The 14066-nt window shown below is 41.5% G+C and overlaps 1 protein-coding gene across 2 annotated transcripts in view; it reads left to right on the forward strand.

Annotated features, from left to right (window-relative positions):
* The first annotated feature begins 9376 nt into the window (after positions 1–9376).
* LOC309830076 (overexpressed in colon carcinoma 1 protein) overlaps positions 9377–14066 on the forward strand; it is a 51937-nt gene continuing 47247 nt past the window's right edge. For both annotated transcript variants that reach the window (XM_082666388.1, XM_082666387.1), the window contains exon 1: positions 9377–9647. In XM_082666388.1, coding sequence (XP_082522514.1) covers positions 9602–9647 — 46 coding nt within the window. In that variant the 5' untranslated portion in view covers positions 9377–9601. The remainder of the gene's footprint in view (positions 9648–14066) is intronic.

A 14066-nucleotide genomic window follows, 5' to 3' on the forward strand; every position in this document is an offset into this window, starting at 1 on the left:
TGCACCACAGTCTGAGCTTCTTCCTACCCAGTCCTCCTTATAGACCTCTCTTCTTAGTCTCCCTGTGGGTGACAGACCTGCAATGCAGCCTGAAAGGCTTTCCCTGCCTCCTTCTGATCCCTCCTCCCTGTATCTTTCAGGTGTTTCCTGTAATAAATCTCTTGCTCTGCTAACTCCTAACTCCCAGGAGACCAGAACTCATGGAGCCTCTAAGTCACATTTTACTTTTACTCGTATTTCATTGGCTAAATCTAATAACATGTCTGTGCCCATCTTCAAGGGGGGTGGGACACCTAATCCAGAAGACAACTAGATATTGGGGCACATTTGTAATATCTATCACAACTACTGATTTAAGCAGCGATTAATTATTCCTCCTTTTTTTTTTTGCCAGCAGAGCCCCAATTTTGTGCAGGTGTCTATCCTACACTTCCTGTCATGACCGGGGCCAACTGTAACTTACCAGAGCCAATTATAAGTGTCCTATTTACCTTCCCAGTGGCTGGATCAGGAAGGGGCATGTGATCTGATCCTGGCCAATGAAATGGGAGAGGAAGTTCTCTGGGTGCCTCCTGGATTTAGAAAGGAATATGAAGGGGGGAAAGCTCCCTCTTTGTTGCTGAGTATTGTCATGTGTGGTTGAGCTACTCAGAGCTGAGGCAGCTGTCTTGCAACCTGTCAACAGGGAAAAATAGAAAAACAAAAATAAAACTCAGGTTGTCCAACTTTTTGTGGAGAGTCCTTTACAGAAGACGAACCGTGAAAACTGAGAGTGACTGAGCTCCATGTTCTCCTGCACCTTGTTTACTCTTTCTTGTCGGATCCTTTTCAGTCACATGCTTTTTCTCTCTCTTTCACACCACATCAGTTCTTGTTTGAAGAATGAAAACAACAGCTAAATGGTGTGATTTAAAACTGGCACAGAGAGAGAAGCTAAAATTGCCCAGTCAGGAAATGAGGCATGCATTAATGATTTTCTTTTGATTCATTGTTTTTCGAAAACATCCAAATGCAGTTAGCCATTGTCCATGAAATAAAATAAGTTCTTAAAAAGGAAAAAGGAGACACTAGACTTATTCTTTCACTCCATGTTAGGGAGAGGACTGACTAACATGGGGCACTTACTGTATGCCTGACATTTTATTAGGAACTTATCATCAAATGATTTTGCATTACCCTTCGAATAAAATCTTAACTTCTTCCAAAGCCCATCCTACCCAGTGCAATTTGGCCTACTTCTTCAGTGAACCCCCTCCATTTCTGCTCTAGCTTAGCCATCCTGGCCTTTTTTTCATTTATGAAACATACCCAGCTTGTTCCTGCCTCAGGACTCTTGCACGTCACATTCCTTCTACCTGGAATGCTCTTTCTTTGGTCTTCACATGTCTAATTTCTTCTCATCAATCAGACCTCAGCTAAAATAGCCCTTCCTCAGAGGGGCCTTCCTTGACCATCCAACCTAACACAGACCTCCCTCTTAGGAACCTAGTCCAGTATGCTGCTTTATTTTTTTTCCCATTGCACTTATAGTATCTGAAATTATTTTTTTTTTTGATTTTGATCTGTCTCCTTGCATTAGATTTTTCCTCTATGCCTTGTTCACTGCTGTATGTCAAGCATTTAGAAGAGTGGCTGGCACAAATGAGACACACAATAGTGTTTGTCCAAAGAATAGGCAGATAGCACACTCTATAAGCTTATAAGGCAGAATACGTATGATTTACAAGGGCCAATGTCCTCCAGTCAAAGAATTCCAGGAACATCCTGGTAGTTGAACAAGTTGGGTTTATTGCTCATCATAGTGACAGAGAATGCACACCATGGGGAACCATGAAGCATCTCAGTAACAGAGTGTTAGAAAAGGACTTAAAACATCTGGGTTCAAGTTAGGTGATTTTGGTTGGGATTTAAGGCAGCAGCACTTTTATTTCTGGATTGGTTGTTGTCGGGAAGCATGGACAGTTCTATGACAGGATATCCTTAATGAATCTCACTTACAAGGCAGGAAGACTGGAATAGTGCTAAAATTATAACTGGTAAAAAAAAAAAGTAGCAATCATTTGTATTAGTCAGAATTGGGTGGTGTTTTTTGGTTTGCCAGTGACTTTGTTTTTGTCATATTCAGACAAGATAACTGAGTGGTCTTACTTTTGGTCTACTTCCTCAGAGTTATTGAGCCACCATCTCTGATATTGGTGTTCTGTGCAATTATCTTTAATAGGAGAACACGAAGACCTAGCTGTGAATGTCAGACCATTTTCTGGATGTCAGGGTCTGTTTTTCTCTTTCTTATGAGTGTTCTAGGGCTCCAGTGTCATACAGTGAAGAAATAAGCAAGAGTGTTTCTTTTGGCTGTTTGATAATTCCCCTTTCTCCCTCACCAATTCTGTATTTGTAAGGGGGTAGCCGCTGAACCAAGATGGTGGAGGCCAAGGTAGAGAAGCAGCGCTTCTAAGACGGCAGACAACTCAAAAATGCCCTATTTGCCCAAGAGTTAATTACCATCTCAGCATGAGCCCAGCTATACCTAATTTTCAAACGGAGCATGGTGTATCTTTTGTATCCTGAATGATAGGACTACCCACTCCTCACCATTGTCCCAAAGATCATGTTCAACCATCCACCAGGGCCTTGGTTCTAGTTCAAGGTTTCATCTAAACACAGCTGTATGCCTTTAGGAAAGTCTTTGTACCAGTATCCCAGCATCCCGTGGGTTCCCTGTATTCCTCTGTTAGCATCCCTGCTATATTGTAATTAATTTGTTTATAATCTGTCTGCCTGGTTAGACCTTCTCCCACATGTTAGTATCCCTGGAACTTAATTTTAACAAAGGTCTTGGCCCAGGCTATAGTCTCTATAAATATTAAATGGATTTAAAATGGAGATTTAATTCCTGGCTTGAATTCATCTCACACAACATCTATTGAGTCTGTCCTATGAGCCAGGAGGACATTTTGATAAACCAGATAGTCCTTACTTTCAGGGAAATAGTGCTCATTTCTAATAGGTTTAAAAAAAGAAGAGCTGGCATTTATTTAGGGTCAAGCACTGTGTTAGGTGCTTTGCATGTATCAGAATTATTAGTGCCGTTTTACAGGTAAAACAACCGATAAGTTGTGAGTTAAGTAATTTTGCTGAAGTAACACAGCTATTAAGCGGCAGAGCAGGGATTTTAACTCAGACAGTCTGACTCCAGTAATACTTGCCCAACTATTAGGTTGAAAGATGCCACATAAATTCACAGTTCTGTCATTAAATCAGAGTTCAGGTTGATCTCGGGTGGACTTGGCCTGCAGTGGCTTGAAACAGGATCTCAGTTCCCTGACCAGAGACTGAAGCCAGGCCATGGCAGTGAGAGCCCCAAATCCTAGCCACTAGACCATGAGGGCCAGTGGCTAGTGACAAGGCCCTGGATCGTCTGCTTTGGAGAAAGGAATTTCAACCAAGAGATGGAAAGTAGTGAAACAAGTAAAGCATTTATTAGGAGGAAAAAAGTACATGTGCATAGACACACATGGGTGGGCTCAGAGAAAGTGTAGTTGACAGAGCATACTATGGTCTAGTGCCCCCTCTCTTCTCTGACCTCTGAGGAAACCTTTTGCTGTGTGTAGTTTAGGAGGTCTCCTCAACCTCAAGAATGAGAAATAGACGGCAGACAGCAGAAGCAAGAAGAATTACAATCCTGCAGCCTGTGGAACAAAAACCACATTCACAGAAAGATAGACAAGATGAAAAGGCAGAGGGCTATGTACCAGATAAAGGAACAAGATAAAACCCCAGAAAAACAACTAAATGAAGTGGAGATAGGAAAGCTTCCAGAAAAAGAATTCAGAATAATGATAGTGAAGATGATCCAGGACCTCAGAAAAAGAATGGAGACAGAAATTGAGAAGATGCAAGAAATGTTTTAAAAAGACCTAGAAGAATTAAAGAACAAACAAACAGAAATGAGCAATACAATAACTGAATTGAAAACTACACTAGAAGGAATCAATAGCAGAATAACTGAGGCAGAAGAACGGATAAGTGACCTGGAAGAAAGAATGGTGGAATTCACTGCTACAGAACAGAATAAAGAAAAAAGAATGAAAAGAAATGAAGACAGCCTAAGAGACCTCTGGGACAACATTAAATGCAACAGCATTCGCATTACATGGGTCCCAGAAGGAGAAGAGAGAGAGAAAGGACCCGAGAAAATATTTGAAGAGATTATAGCTGAAAACTTCCCTAATATGGGAAAGGAAATAGCCACCCAAGTCCAGGAAGCACAGAGAGTCCCATACAGGATAAACGCAAGGAGAAACATGCCTAGACACATAGTAATCAAATTGGCAAAAATTAAAGACAAAGAAAAATTATTGAAAGCAGCAGGGAAAAACAACAAATAACATACAAGGGAACTCCCAGAAGGCTGACAGCTGATTTCTCAGAAGAAACTCTGCAAACTAGAAGGGAGTGGCATGACATATTTAAAGTGATGAAAGGGAAGAAACTACAACCAAGATTACCCAGCAAGAATCTCATTCAGATTCAATGGAGAAATCAAAAGCTTCAGAGACAAGCAAAAGCTAAGAGAATTCAGCACCACCAAACCAGCTCTACAACAAATACTAAAGGAACTTCTCTAAGTGGGAAACACAAGAGAAGAAAAGGACCTACAAAAACAAACCCAAAACAATTAAGAAAATGGTAATAGAAACATATATATCATTAATTACCTTAACCATGAATGAATTAAATGTTCCAACCAAAAGACACAGGCTCGCTGAATGGATACAAAAGCAAGACCCATATATATGCTGTCTGCAAGAGACCCACTTCAGACCTAGGGACACAAACAGACTGAAAGTGAGGGGATGGAAAAAGATATTCCATGCAAATGGATATCAAAAGAAAGCTGGAGTAGCAATACTCATATCAGATAAAATAGACTTTAAAATAAAAAATATTACAAGAGACAAGGAAGGACACTACATAATGATCAAGGGATCAACCCAACAAGAAGATATAACAATTATGAACATATATGCACCCAACATAGAAGCACCTCAATACATAAGGCAACTGCTAACAGCTATAAAAGAGGAAATCATCAGTAACACAATAATAGTGGGGGACTTTAACACCTTACTTACACCAATGGACAGATCATCCAAACAGAAAACTAATAAGGAAACACAAGCTTTAAATGACACAATAGACCAGATAGATTTAATTGATATTTATAGGACATTCCATCCAAAAACAGCAGATTACCCTTTCTTCTCAAGTGCACATGGAACGTTCTCCAGGATAGATCACATCTTGGGTCACAAATCAAGCCTCAGTAAATTTAAGAATATTGAAATCTTATCAAGCATCTTTTCTGACCACAACGCTATGAGATTAGAAATAAATTACAGGGAAAAAACCGTAAAAAACACGAACACATGGAGGCTAAACAATACATTACTAAATAACCAAGAGATCACTGAAGAAATCAAAGAGGAAATCAAAAAATACCTAGAGACAAATGACAACAAAAACACGATGATCCAAAACCTATGGGATGCAGCAAAAGCAGTTCTAAGAGGGAATTTTATAGCAGTACAAGCCTACCTCAAGAAACAAGAAAAATCTCAAATAAACAACTGAACATTACACCTAAAGAAACTAGAGAAAGAACAAACAAAACCCAAAGTTAGCAGAAGGATAGAAATCATAAAGGCCAGAGCAGAAATAAATGAAATAGAAACAAAGAAAACAATAGCAAAGATCAATAAAACTAAAAGCTGGTTCTTTGAGAAGATAAACAAAATTGATAAGCCATTAGCCAGACCCATCAAGAAAAAGAGGGAGAGTACTCAAATCAATAAAATTAGAAATGAAAAAGGAGAAGTTACAACAGACACTGCAGAAATACAAAGCATCCTAAGAGACTACTACAAGCAACTCTATGCCAATAAAATGGACAACCTGGAAGAAATGGACAAATTCTTAGGGGAGGTACAACCTTCCAAGACTGAACCAGGAAGAAATAGAAAATATGAACAGACCAATCACAAGAAATGAAATTGAAACTGTGATTAAAAATCTCCCAACAAACAAAAGTCCAGGACCAGATGGCTTCACAGGTGAATTCCATCAAACATTTAGAGAAGAGCTAACACCCATCCTTCTCAAACTGTCCGAAAAAATTGCAGAGGAAGGAACACTCCCAAACTCATTCTATGAGGTCACCATCACCCTGATACCAAAACCAGACAAAGATACTACAAACAAAGAAAATTACAGACCAATATCACTGATGAATATAGATGCAAAAATCCTCAACACAATACTAGCAAACAGAATGCAGATACACATTAAAAGGATCATACACCATGATCAAGTGGGATTTATCCCAGGATGCAAGGGTTCTTCAATATATGCAAATCAATCAATGTGATATACCATATTAACAAATTGAAGGAGAAAAACCATATGATCATCTTAATAGATGCAGAAAAAGCTTTTGACAAAATTCAACACCCATTTATGATAAAAACTCTCCAGAAAGTGGGCACAGAGGGAACCTAACTCAACATAATAAAGGCCATATACGAGAAACCCACAGCAAACATCATTCTCAATGGTGAAAAACTGAAAGCATTTCCTGTAAGATCAGGAACAAGACAAGGATGTCCACTCTCACCACTATTATCAACATAGTTTTGGAAGTCCTAGTCACAGCAATCAGAGAAGAAAAAGATATAAAAGAATACAACTTGGAAAATAAGAAGTAAAACTGTCACTGTTTGCAGATGACATGATACTATAAATAGAGATTCCTAAAGACTCTACCAGAAAACCGCTAGAGCTAATCAATGAATTTGGTAAAGTAGCAGGATACAAAATTAATGCACAGAAATCTCTTGCATTCCTATACACTCATGATGAAAAATCTGAAAGAGAAATTAAGGAAACACTCCCATTTACCACTGCAACAAAAAGAATAAAATACCTAGGAATATACCTACCTAGAGAGACAAAAGACCTGTATGCTGAAAACTATAAGACACTGATGAAAGAAATTAAAGATGATACAAACATATGGAGAGATATACCATGTTCTTGGATTGGAAGAATCAATATTGTGGAAATGACTATACTACCCAAAGCAATCTACAGATTCAATGCAATCTCTATCAAATTACCAATGGCATTTTTTACAGAACTAGAACAAAAAAATCTTAAAATTTGTATGGAGACACAAAAGACCTCGAATAGCCAAAGCAGTCTTGAGGGAAAAAAATGGAGCTGGAGGAATCAGACTCCCTGACTTCAGACTATACTACAAAGCTACAGTAATCAAGACAATATGGTACTGACACAAAAACAGAAAGATAGATCAATGGAACAAGATAGAAAGCCCAGAGATAAACCCATGCGCCTATCGTCAACTAATCTGTGACAGAGTAGGCAAGGATATACAATGGAGAAAAGACATTCTCTTCAATAAGTGGTGCTGGGAAAACTGGACAGCTACATGTAAAAGAATGAAAGTAGAACACTTCCTAACACCATACACAAAAATAAATTCAAAATGGATTAGAGACCTAAATGTAAGACTGGACACTATAAAACTCTTAGAGGAAAACATAGGAAAAACACTCTTTGACGTAAATCACAGCAAGATCTTTTTTGATCCACCTCCTAGAGTAATGGAAATAAAAACAAAAATAAACAAATGAGACCTAAGGAAACTTAAAATCTTTTGCACAGCAAAGGAAACCATAAACAAGACGAAAAGACAACCCTCAGAATGGGAGAAAACATTTGCAAACGAATCAACGGACAAAGGATTAATCTCCAAAATATATAAACAGCTCATGCAGCTTAATATTAAAAGAAAAAACAACCCAATCCAACAATGGGAAGAAGACCTAAATAGACATTTCTCCAAAGAAGATACACAGATGGCCAAGAAGCACATGAAAAGCTGCTCAGCATCACTAATTATTAGAGAAATGCAAATCAAAACTACAATGAGGTATCACCTCACACCAGTTAGAATGGGCTTCATCAGAAAATCTACAAACAACAAATGCTGGAGAGGGTGTGGAGAAAAAGGAACCCTCTTGCACTGTTGGTGGGAATGTAAACTGATACAGCCACTACAGAGAACAGTATGGAGGTTTCTTAAAAAACTAAAAATAGAATTACCATATGATCCAGGAATCCCACTACTGGGCATATACTCAGAGAAAACCATAATTCAAAAAGACACATGCACCCCAATGTTCATTGCAGCACTATTTACAATAGCCAGGTCATGGAAGCAACCTAAATGCCCATCGACAGACGAATGGATAAAGAAGTGGTGGTATATATATATTCAATGGAATATGACTCAGCCATAAAAAGGAACGAAATTGGGTCATTTGCTGAGACGTGGATGGATCTAGGGACTGTCATACAGAGTGAGGTAAGTGAGAAAGAGAAAAACAAATATCGTATATTAATGCATATATATGGAACCTAGAAAAATGGTACAGATGAACCGGTTTGCAGGGCAGAAATTGAGACACAAATGTAGAGAACAAACGTATGGACACCAAGGGGGGAAAGCGGCGGGGGGTGGGGGTGGTGGTGTGATGAATTGGGAGATTGGGATTGACATATATACACTAATATGTATAAAATGGATAACTAATAAGAACCTGCTGTATAAAAAAATATATAAAATAAAATTCAAAAAAAAAAAGAGAAATATGTGGTCTCTTTATCTTCTATCCAAGCAGGACTCAGCTCATCTTTGCTCCTGCCATTATCTTTATCTTGGAGTATCTGTCCACAGGGGACAGATTCCAGCTGCTCAGCCTGGGGCCCACCTATCTCCTGGCTCAAGGTTCTGGATCCAGATCATCACAATTGTGGCAGATATCCATTTTAAAGTCGAGTAGGTTAATATGACCAACATGGGGAAGACTTATGTTGCAACTGTGGATGGGGGAACAGAGTTGCATTGGTTTTCTGTTAGAGCAGAAATGGATTTCAGTGTTGGCTTCAGTCTGTAACATATTTTGGGCGCCCACCGTGCTCAAAACAGCTGTTTCCTGACACTTCCTCTCCTCCCCACATCCTGGAGCAGGGTGGGGAAGTGGCGAAAAGGAAGAAAAGGCAAAGAGGATGTGGAAGGCAAGCAGGTGGGCATCCTCTGCCGTCCAGCCTCACCCTCCAGCCTGCACCGGCAACGCCCCTCGGCCCCGCCCTCGCCCCAACCTACTTTAAACTCCCGCCCCCTCTTAACGACGACCAATGCCCAGCCGGGGAGCCCGCAGGAGGCTGCGGATTGGCCGGCGCCGCGGTTGCCCAGGTGACGGGTGGGTCCTGCTGGGTCCCAGAGCCGGGCGCGGCGGGGGCGAGGGTTGCCCGGTGGTTTCCGTCCCGGCCCGCCCAAGCCTGCGGCGCCCAGGTTTGCGCCCGTCGGTAGCTGGAGGGGGCTGTCCCCGCGCGCCCCTCCGCCCAGTGTGTTTCCTGCCGGCCTCCCGCTAGGGGCGCGACGCCCTCCGCCTCCGTCTCCGCCCCCAGGATCTGCGGCTGCCAGCTTCCGAGCGCGGCTTCCCTGGACGGCGGCGCGATGGGCTGCGGGAACTCCACCGCCACCAGCGCGGGCGCGGGCCAAGGTGAGCGCGGCGGGCGGCTGGGGGCGCGGTGACGGCGACTCGGGGGCTGTGGGGAGCTCTGCAGGGCGGGCCGCCTCTTCGGGAGAGGCCAGGAGAGAGGCGGCGAGAAGGAAGGATGCAGGGACCTCGGGCAGGGCGGGAGAGCAGCCCCCTCTCCCCGTCCCCATTTTCGGGACAGGTGCAGACTGTCCGGTTTTGGAAAGACCGAAAGCAGGGCATGTCCCCCCTCTGCGGGGGGCGGTCGCGCCGGGACGAGGCGAGCCTGCAGAGCGATCCTGCGGAGGGAGCGCGGGAGTCCTGGCGGCGGGGCTCCCCTGCAGCGCGTAGACCTGGAACCCTCCTGGGAGAGAGGGTTCCTACTCGTGGCCGGCGTCCGCACCCCCTTGTCCCGCAGTCGCTCCCGCAGGCCTCGCCCCCAGCCCCTCGGAACCCAGAGGCTGCACCTGGAAAAGTGCAGGAGAACAATTCAGGACTTTTTTGGGGGGAGGGGGGTGCTAGTGCGTTGGGAAGAACTGCAAACAGGGCTCTAAAAATTCATCCGAGTCTGTCTTGATGCTTAAGACCCGCTGGGCTGCTTGTACGATTTCTCTGAGAACCTGCAGTATTGAGGACGCTTTAGAATATGTGTGACAGAGCTTTAATATTAGCAGTGATCTGTTCGTATATTTTTCATTTAAAAAATAAAAAAATATTGAAAGTTTTGTTTACACCTCTTCATTTTGTTGATTGGCAGGGGAAGTCTTTTACAGATTTACGCAGTCAGCCAGGCTTTGTATCGAGTGACTTATTCCAAAACTCAACCGTTCTCTTTGACCCAGCTAGTGTCTACTGATTTACGAGTCTGGATCTGTTTTGAGTAATATCTGCTGACCTATTTTGGTGTCTTTTGGATAAAGAACTCATATCTCATCCAGTTGAGATCAATCAGATGCCACATTCCATCCTAGCCAGCAAATGGGAACAGCACTCTGATGCTGCAGTATTTTCCTAGGCGGGCATGGATGCCCTGTCAATGACTTTGTGACCTTGGGTCTGTCACTTCCCTTAACCCAGACCTCCTGGAAGATGTAGTTTAAAATTTAAGCCTTTTTCATTTATTTAAAGTTTATTTTGATGTTCACGTATGGGATCAGATATGGAAATCTGCTCATTTAATTGGCCAAGTTTGTTATTCCTCTTCGGCTGTCGGTGACCACACAAATGGAATATTTTAAGAAACGGTGCTACAATATGTGGGATTCTAGTCCTAGAGCTTTGAATGAACCCAGGTAATAATTCATTGAAAAGTTTATCTCTTGCAGGTAACATTTACCATCGCGAATTAAATTCTCAATCTTGTGATAGGCAGAGAGCCACTGGGGAACACATTTTTCAATTCCTGTAACAGTGACATAGGTTAGTTAGCTTAGTTAGTGCCTTAAGGCAAGGACAGGATTCTAACTTGAGAGTGGCCAGAGAGCTCTGCGTGGAAACCTGGAATAGTGTCAAGGCCATTTCCTGCACCAGGAATTACAATTGACTCTTGAGCAACATGAGGTTGAACTGTACAGGTCCACTTATACACGGATAGTTTTCAATAGTAAATACTAAAGTACTACACGCTCTTTGGTCATTTGAATCCGAGGATGTGGAACTGCGGATATAGAGGGCTGACCATAAGTTATACTCGGATTTTCAACTCTGTGGAGGGTTGAGGCCCCTAACCCCTGCGCTTTTCAAGTGTCAAGTGTATATCTCTCGATCTAACATGCACTGTGGCCCTACGCCTTCCACTGCATGTTCACCCTACTTTTAAAAAGGTTAAGAACCATTAACCACAATACACAAAAAAGGAAATCATAGGAAGGATTTGTAACAGATTTCCTTTAAAGTGGAGCTAGTTTACTTCATTTACATTTTTGTTTATTAATGAACTGCTTGTCAGGTTTGGGGATAGAGGGCGGAGTTCCACTGCTAAACCAGAATGATGATAAGGGAGCTCTGCAGTGGTAATGTAACAAACAGAGAAAATATAATGCTCTTTACAAATATTTGGTTGACCTTCCCCCCCCACCCCAGGAGCACATCCCTTATTATGTAAAGGGAAATACAGTTATATTGAAAAAAAACATTCCAAGTGCATTTCTTCTTGATGAGTAGCCTCACTTTTGTTCACGAAGGACAGCTCCTGTAAGAGCATGCTGTTCTCTCCTCAAGCTCGCTCTTTGCTAAAAATTACTGTATGTTCAGAGAAGAGCAAGATGCCGAGGGCAGACTGTAAAACATGAAGGAGGAGAAAACATTTGAGTTGGGAGTTGTTGCATCACTTCTTTGATGGCTCTGCCCTTGTCTCTGAGAAGTCACCCCCCGAACATTTCTCTGCTAGGGAGTCCAGCTGGCTAGCTTCGGGATTTGTTCATTGTTATTTTGAAATTTTCTATCAGCTGGTGGTAGGACTTCTGTTTCAGAAAGGAGGAGAGATGGAAGGTTAAGAAAACAATTCAGAGAAAGATGGTGGGCAGGTGCTGAACTTGAGTCTGGAGAGTGAGGCTCAAGCTTGACACTGGCACTGTGCTGGCTGTGTTACTGTGGGCATTTCATTTTACTTTTTTGTACTCTGTACTGTAATTGTTATATAGTAGTAGAAACTACAATGTTGAAGGTGAGATGGTTTTCCTTGAATATTTTTCTATAAGAACATGGCAAATCTACTTTCAGAGGATGCATTTGCACTTTATAATGATGCCCCCAACCTGAAATCTCCATTGTAAGCCCTGTTTTACTACCTAAGCAATTCAGGTAAAACCAGATAATTGTTTCTGTTTTCCCTGAGCTATTTGGACAACTGCTTTTCTTGGCTTTTGTCTGGTGAAATTGGTTTCTATGACAAATTGATATTTAGCGGTGTACTTGAGTAAATTTGATTCTGTATGTCCAACATGTGGAAAAACTAAAGTGCAGTACAATGGTCAAATGGCCAGAAGGAATCAGATCATTCAGTCCCTAGATAATTCAGGTTAGGTTTCCTTTATAGTAGATTTCTAACTCTATGTGCAAAGCTTTGTACCCTTTTAGGAAATTTTAGGGCAAGGGTAGGGGCAGCCAGCAAGGGATGATTGTAGAATGAAATCAAACTTTCCCCCTCTTAAGAAGCTGATTGTCTAGGTAGGAGGGTTAACCATTTGAGAACAGTTGCAAAGCAAGGTGTAGTAGAATATACATCGAACGTCCAAATGCCCAGGAGATGTTGAATAAGATGCTAGTTTAATCGGAGAAATCTTTGGGAAGGAGTCAAGCTATCAGTGCTTCAGTGTAGATGGGATCATGAGAACCGTTCTGCTTACACAAGCGCTCTCTCCATTCTAATGTTTTAATAAGATCACCCTCTCAATGTAGGAATTTGATTTTTCCCAACTTAGAATTGTACAAGGACTTCTTGTATTTTCCATTCATTGAAGACTCAGTACATTTTTCCTGCATAGTGTAGAGTCTAGACCCTAAACTGTAGAGAAACATCTGGGTTAAAGAGTCCATTTTTAAAAATTGAAGTATAGTAGATTTATAACATTTTGTTAATTTCTGCTGTACAGCAAAGTGATTCAGTTATACATATATATACTTTTTTATATTCTTTTCCATTATGGTTTATCTCAGGATATTAAATATAGTTCTTTGTGCTATACAGTAGGACCTTGTTATTTATCCATCCTATATATAATAGTTTGCATCTGCTAACCCCAAATGCCCACTCTATCCCTCTCTCACCCTCCCTCCGCCTTGGCAACCACAAGTCTGTTCTCTATGTCTGTGAGTCTGTTTCTGTTTCATAGGTAGGTTCATTTGTGTCATATTTTAGATTCCACATATAAGTGATATCATATGGTATTTATCTTTCTCTTTCTGACATAAAGAGTCCATTTTTAAGGAGTTGCGTTTGCTATAGGGCAGGGAGCTTTTGCTTTCTGTGTGTTTTTCTCTGCTCTCCGTCCCCACCACTCTCTCACTCAGCAATCAGATTCTCTATCCGTTTGTTTTCCCTTGAATGTATTCTCTAATTAGGCCGAGACATGAACACCCTTGCATGTGAACTGATGATCCCCAGCAGGTCAGTCGTTTCCTGTATACAGTCATACATGTAGATTGTTGAGCAAGTCTGTAATGTAAACCAGAAAATCCTATTTTATGTGAACCAGAAAATCCCTTCAAAGTTTGGATGGTTCCAGATATCTACAAGAGCCTATCTCGATGCAGGCTATTTTGCAGGCTGTAGAAGCTTTTTGCAGGGCAGAGTCATTTCAGAAATGTTCTGCTCATGGTAGTTGATTGAATTGGTGAGTTGTGGGTTTTCTACCAGAGATGTGTAACTGGCAGCTATCTGACCATAGCTTACTACTAGAATGTTTCTATAATGGTTCTTCTGTTATTTATATACTAATAGTC

The sequence above is a fragment of the Grampus griseus genome (assembly GCF_964374135.1).
Source record: "Grampus griseus genome assembly, chromosome: 11".
NCBI lineage: Eukaryota > Metazoa > Chordata > Mammalia > Artiodactyla > Delphinidae > Grampus > Grampus griseus.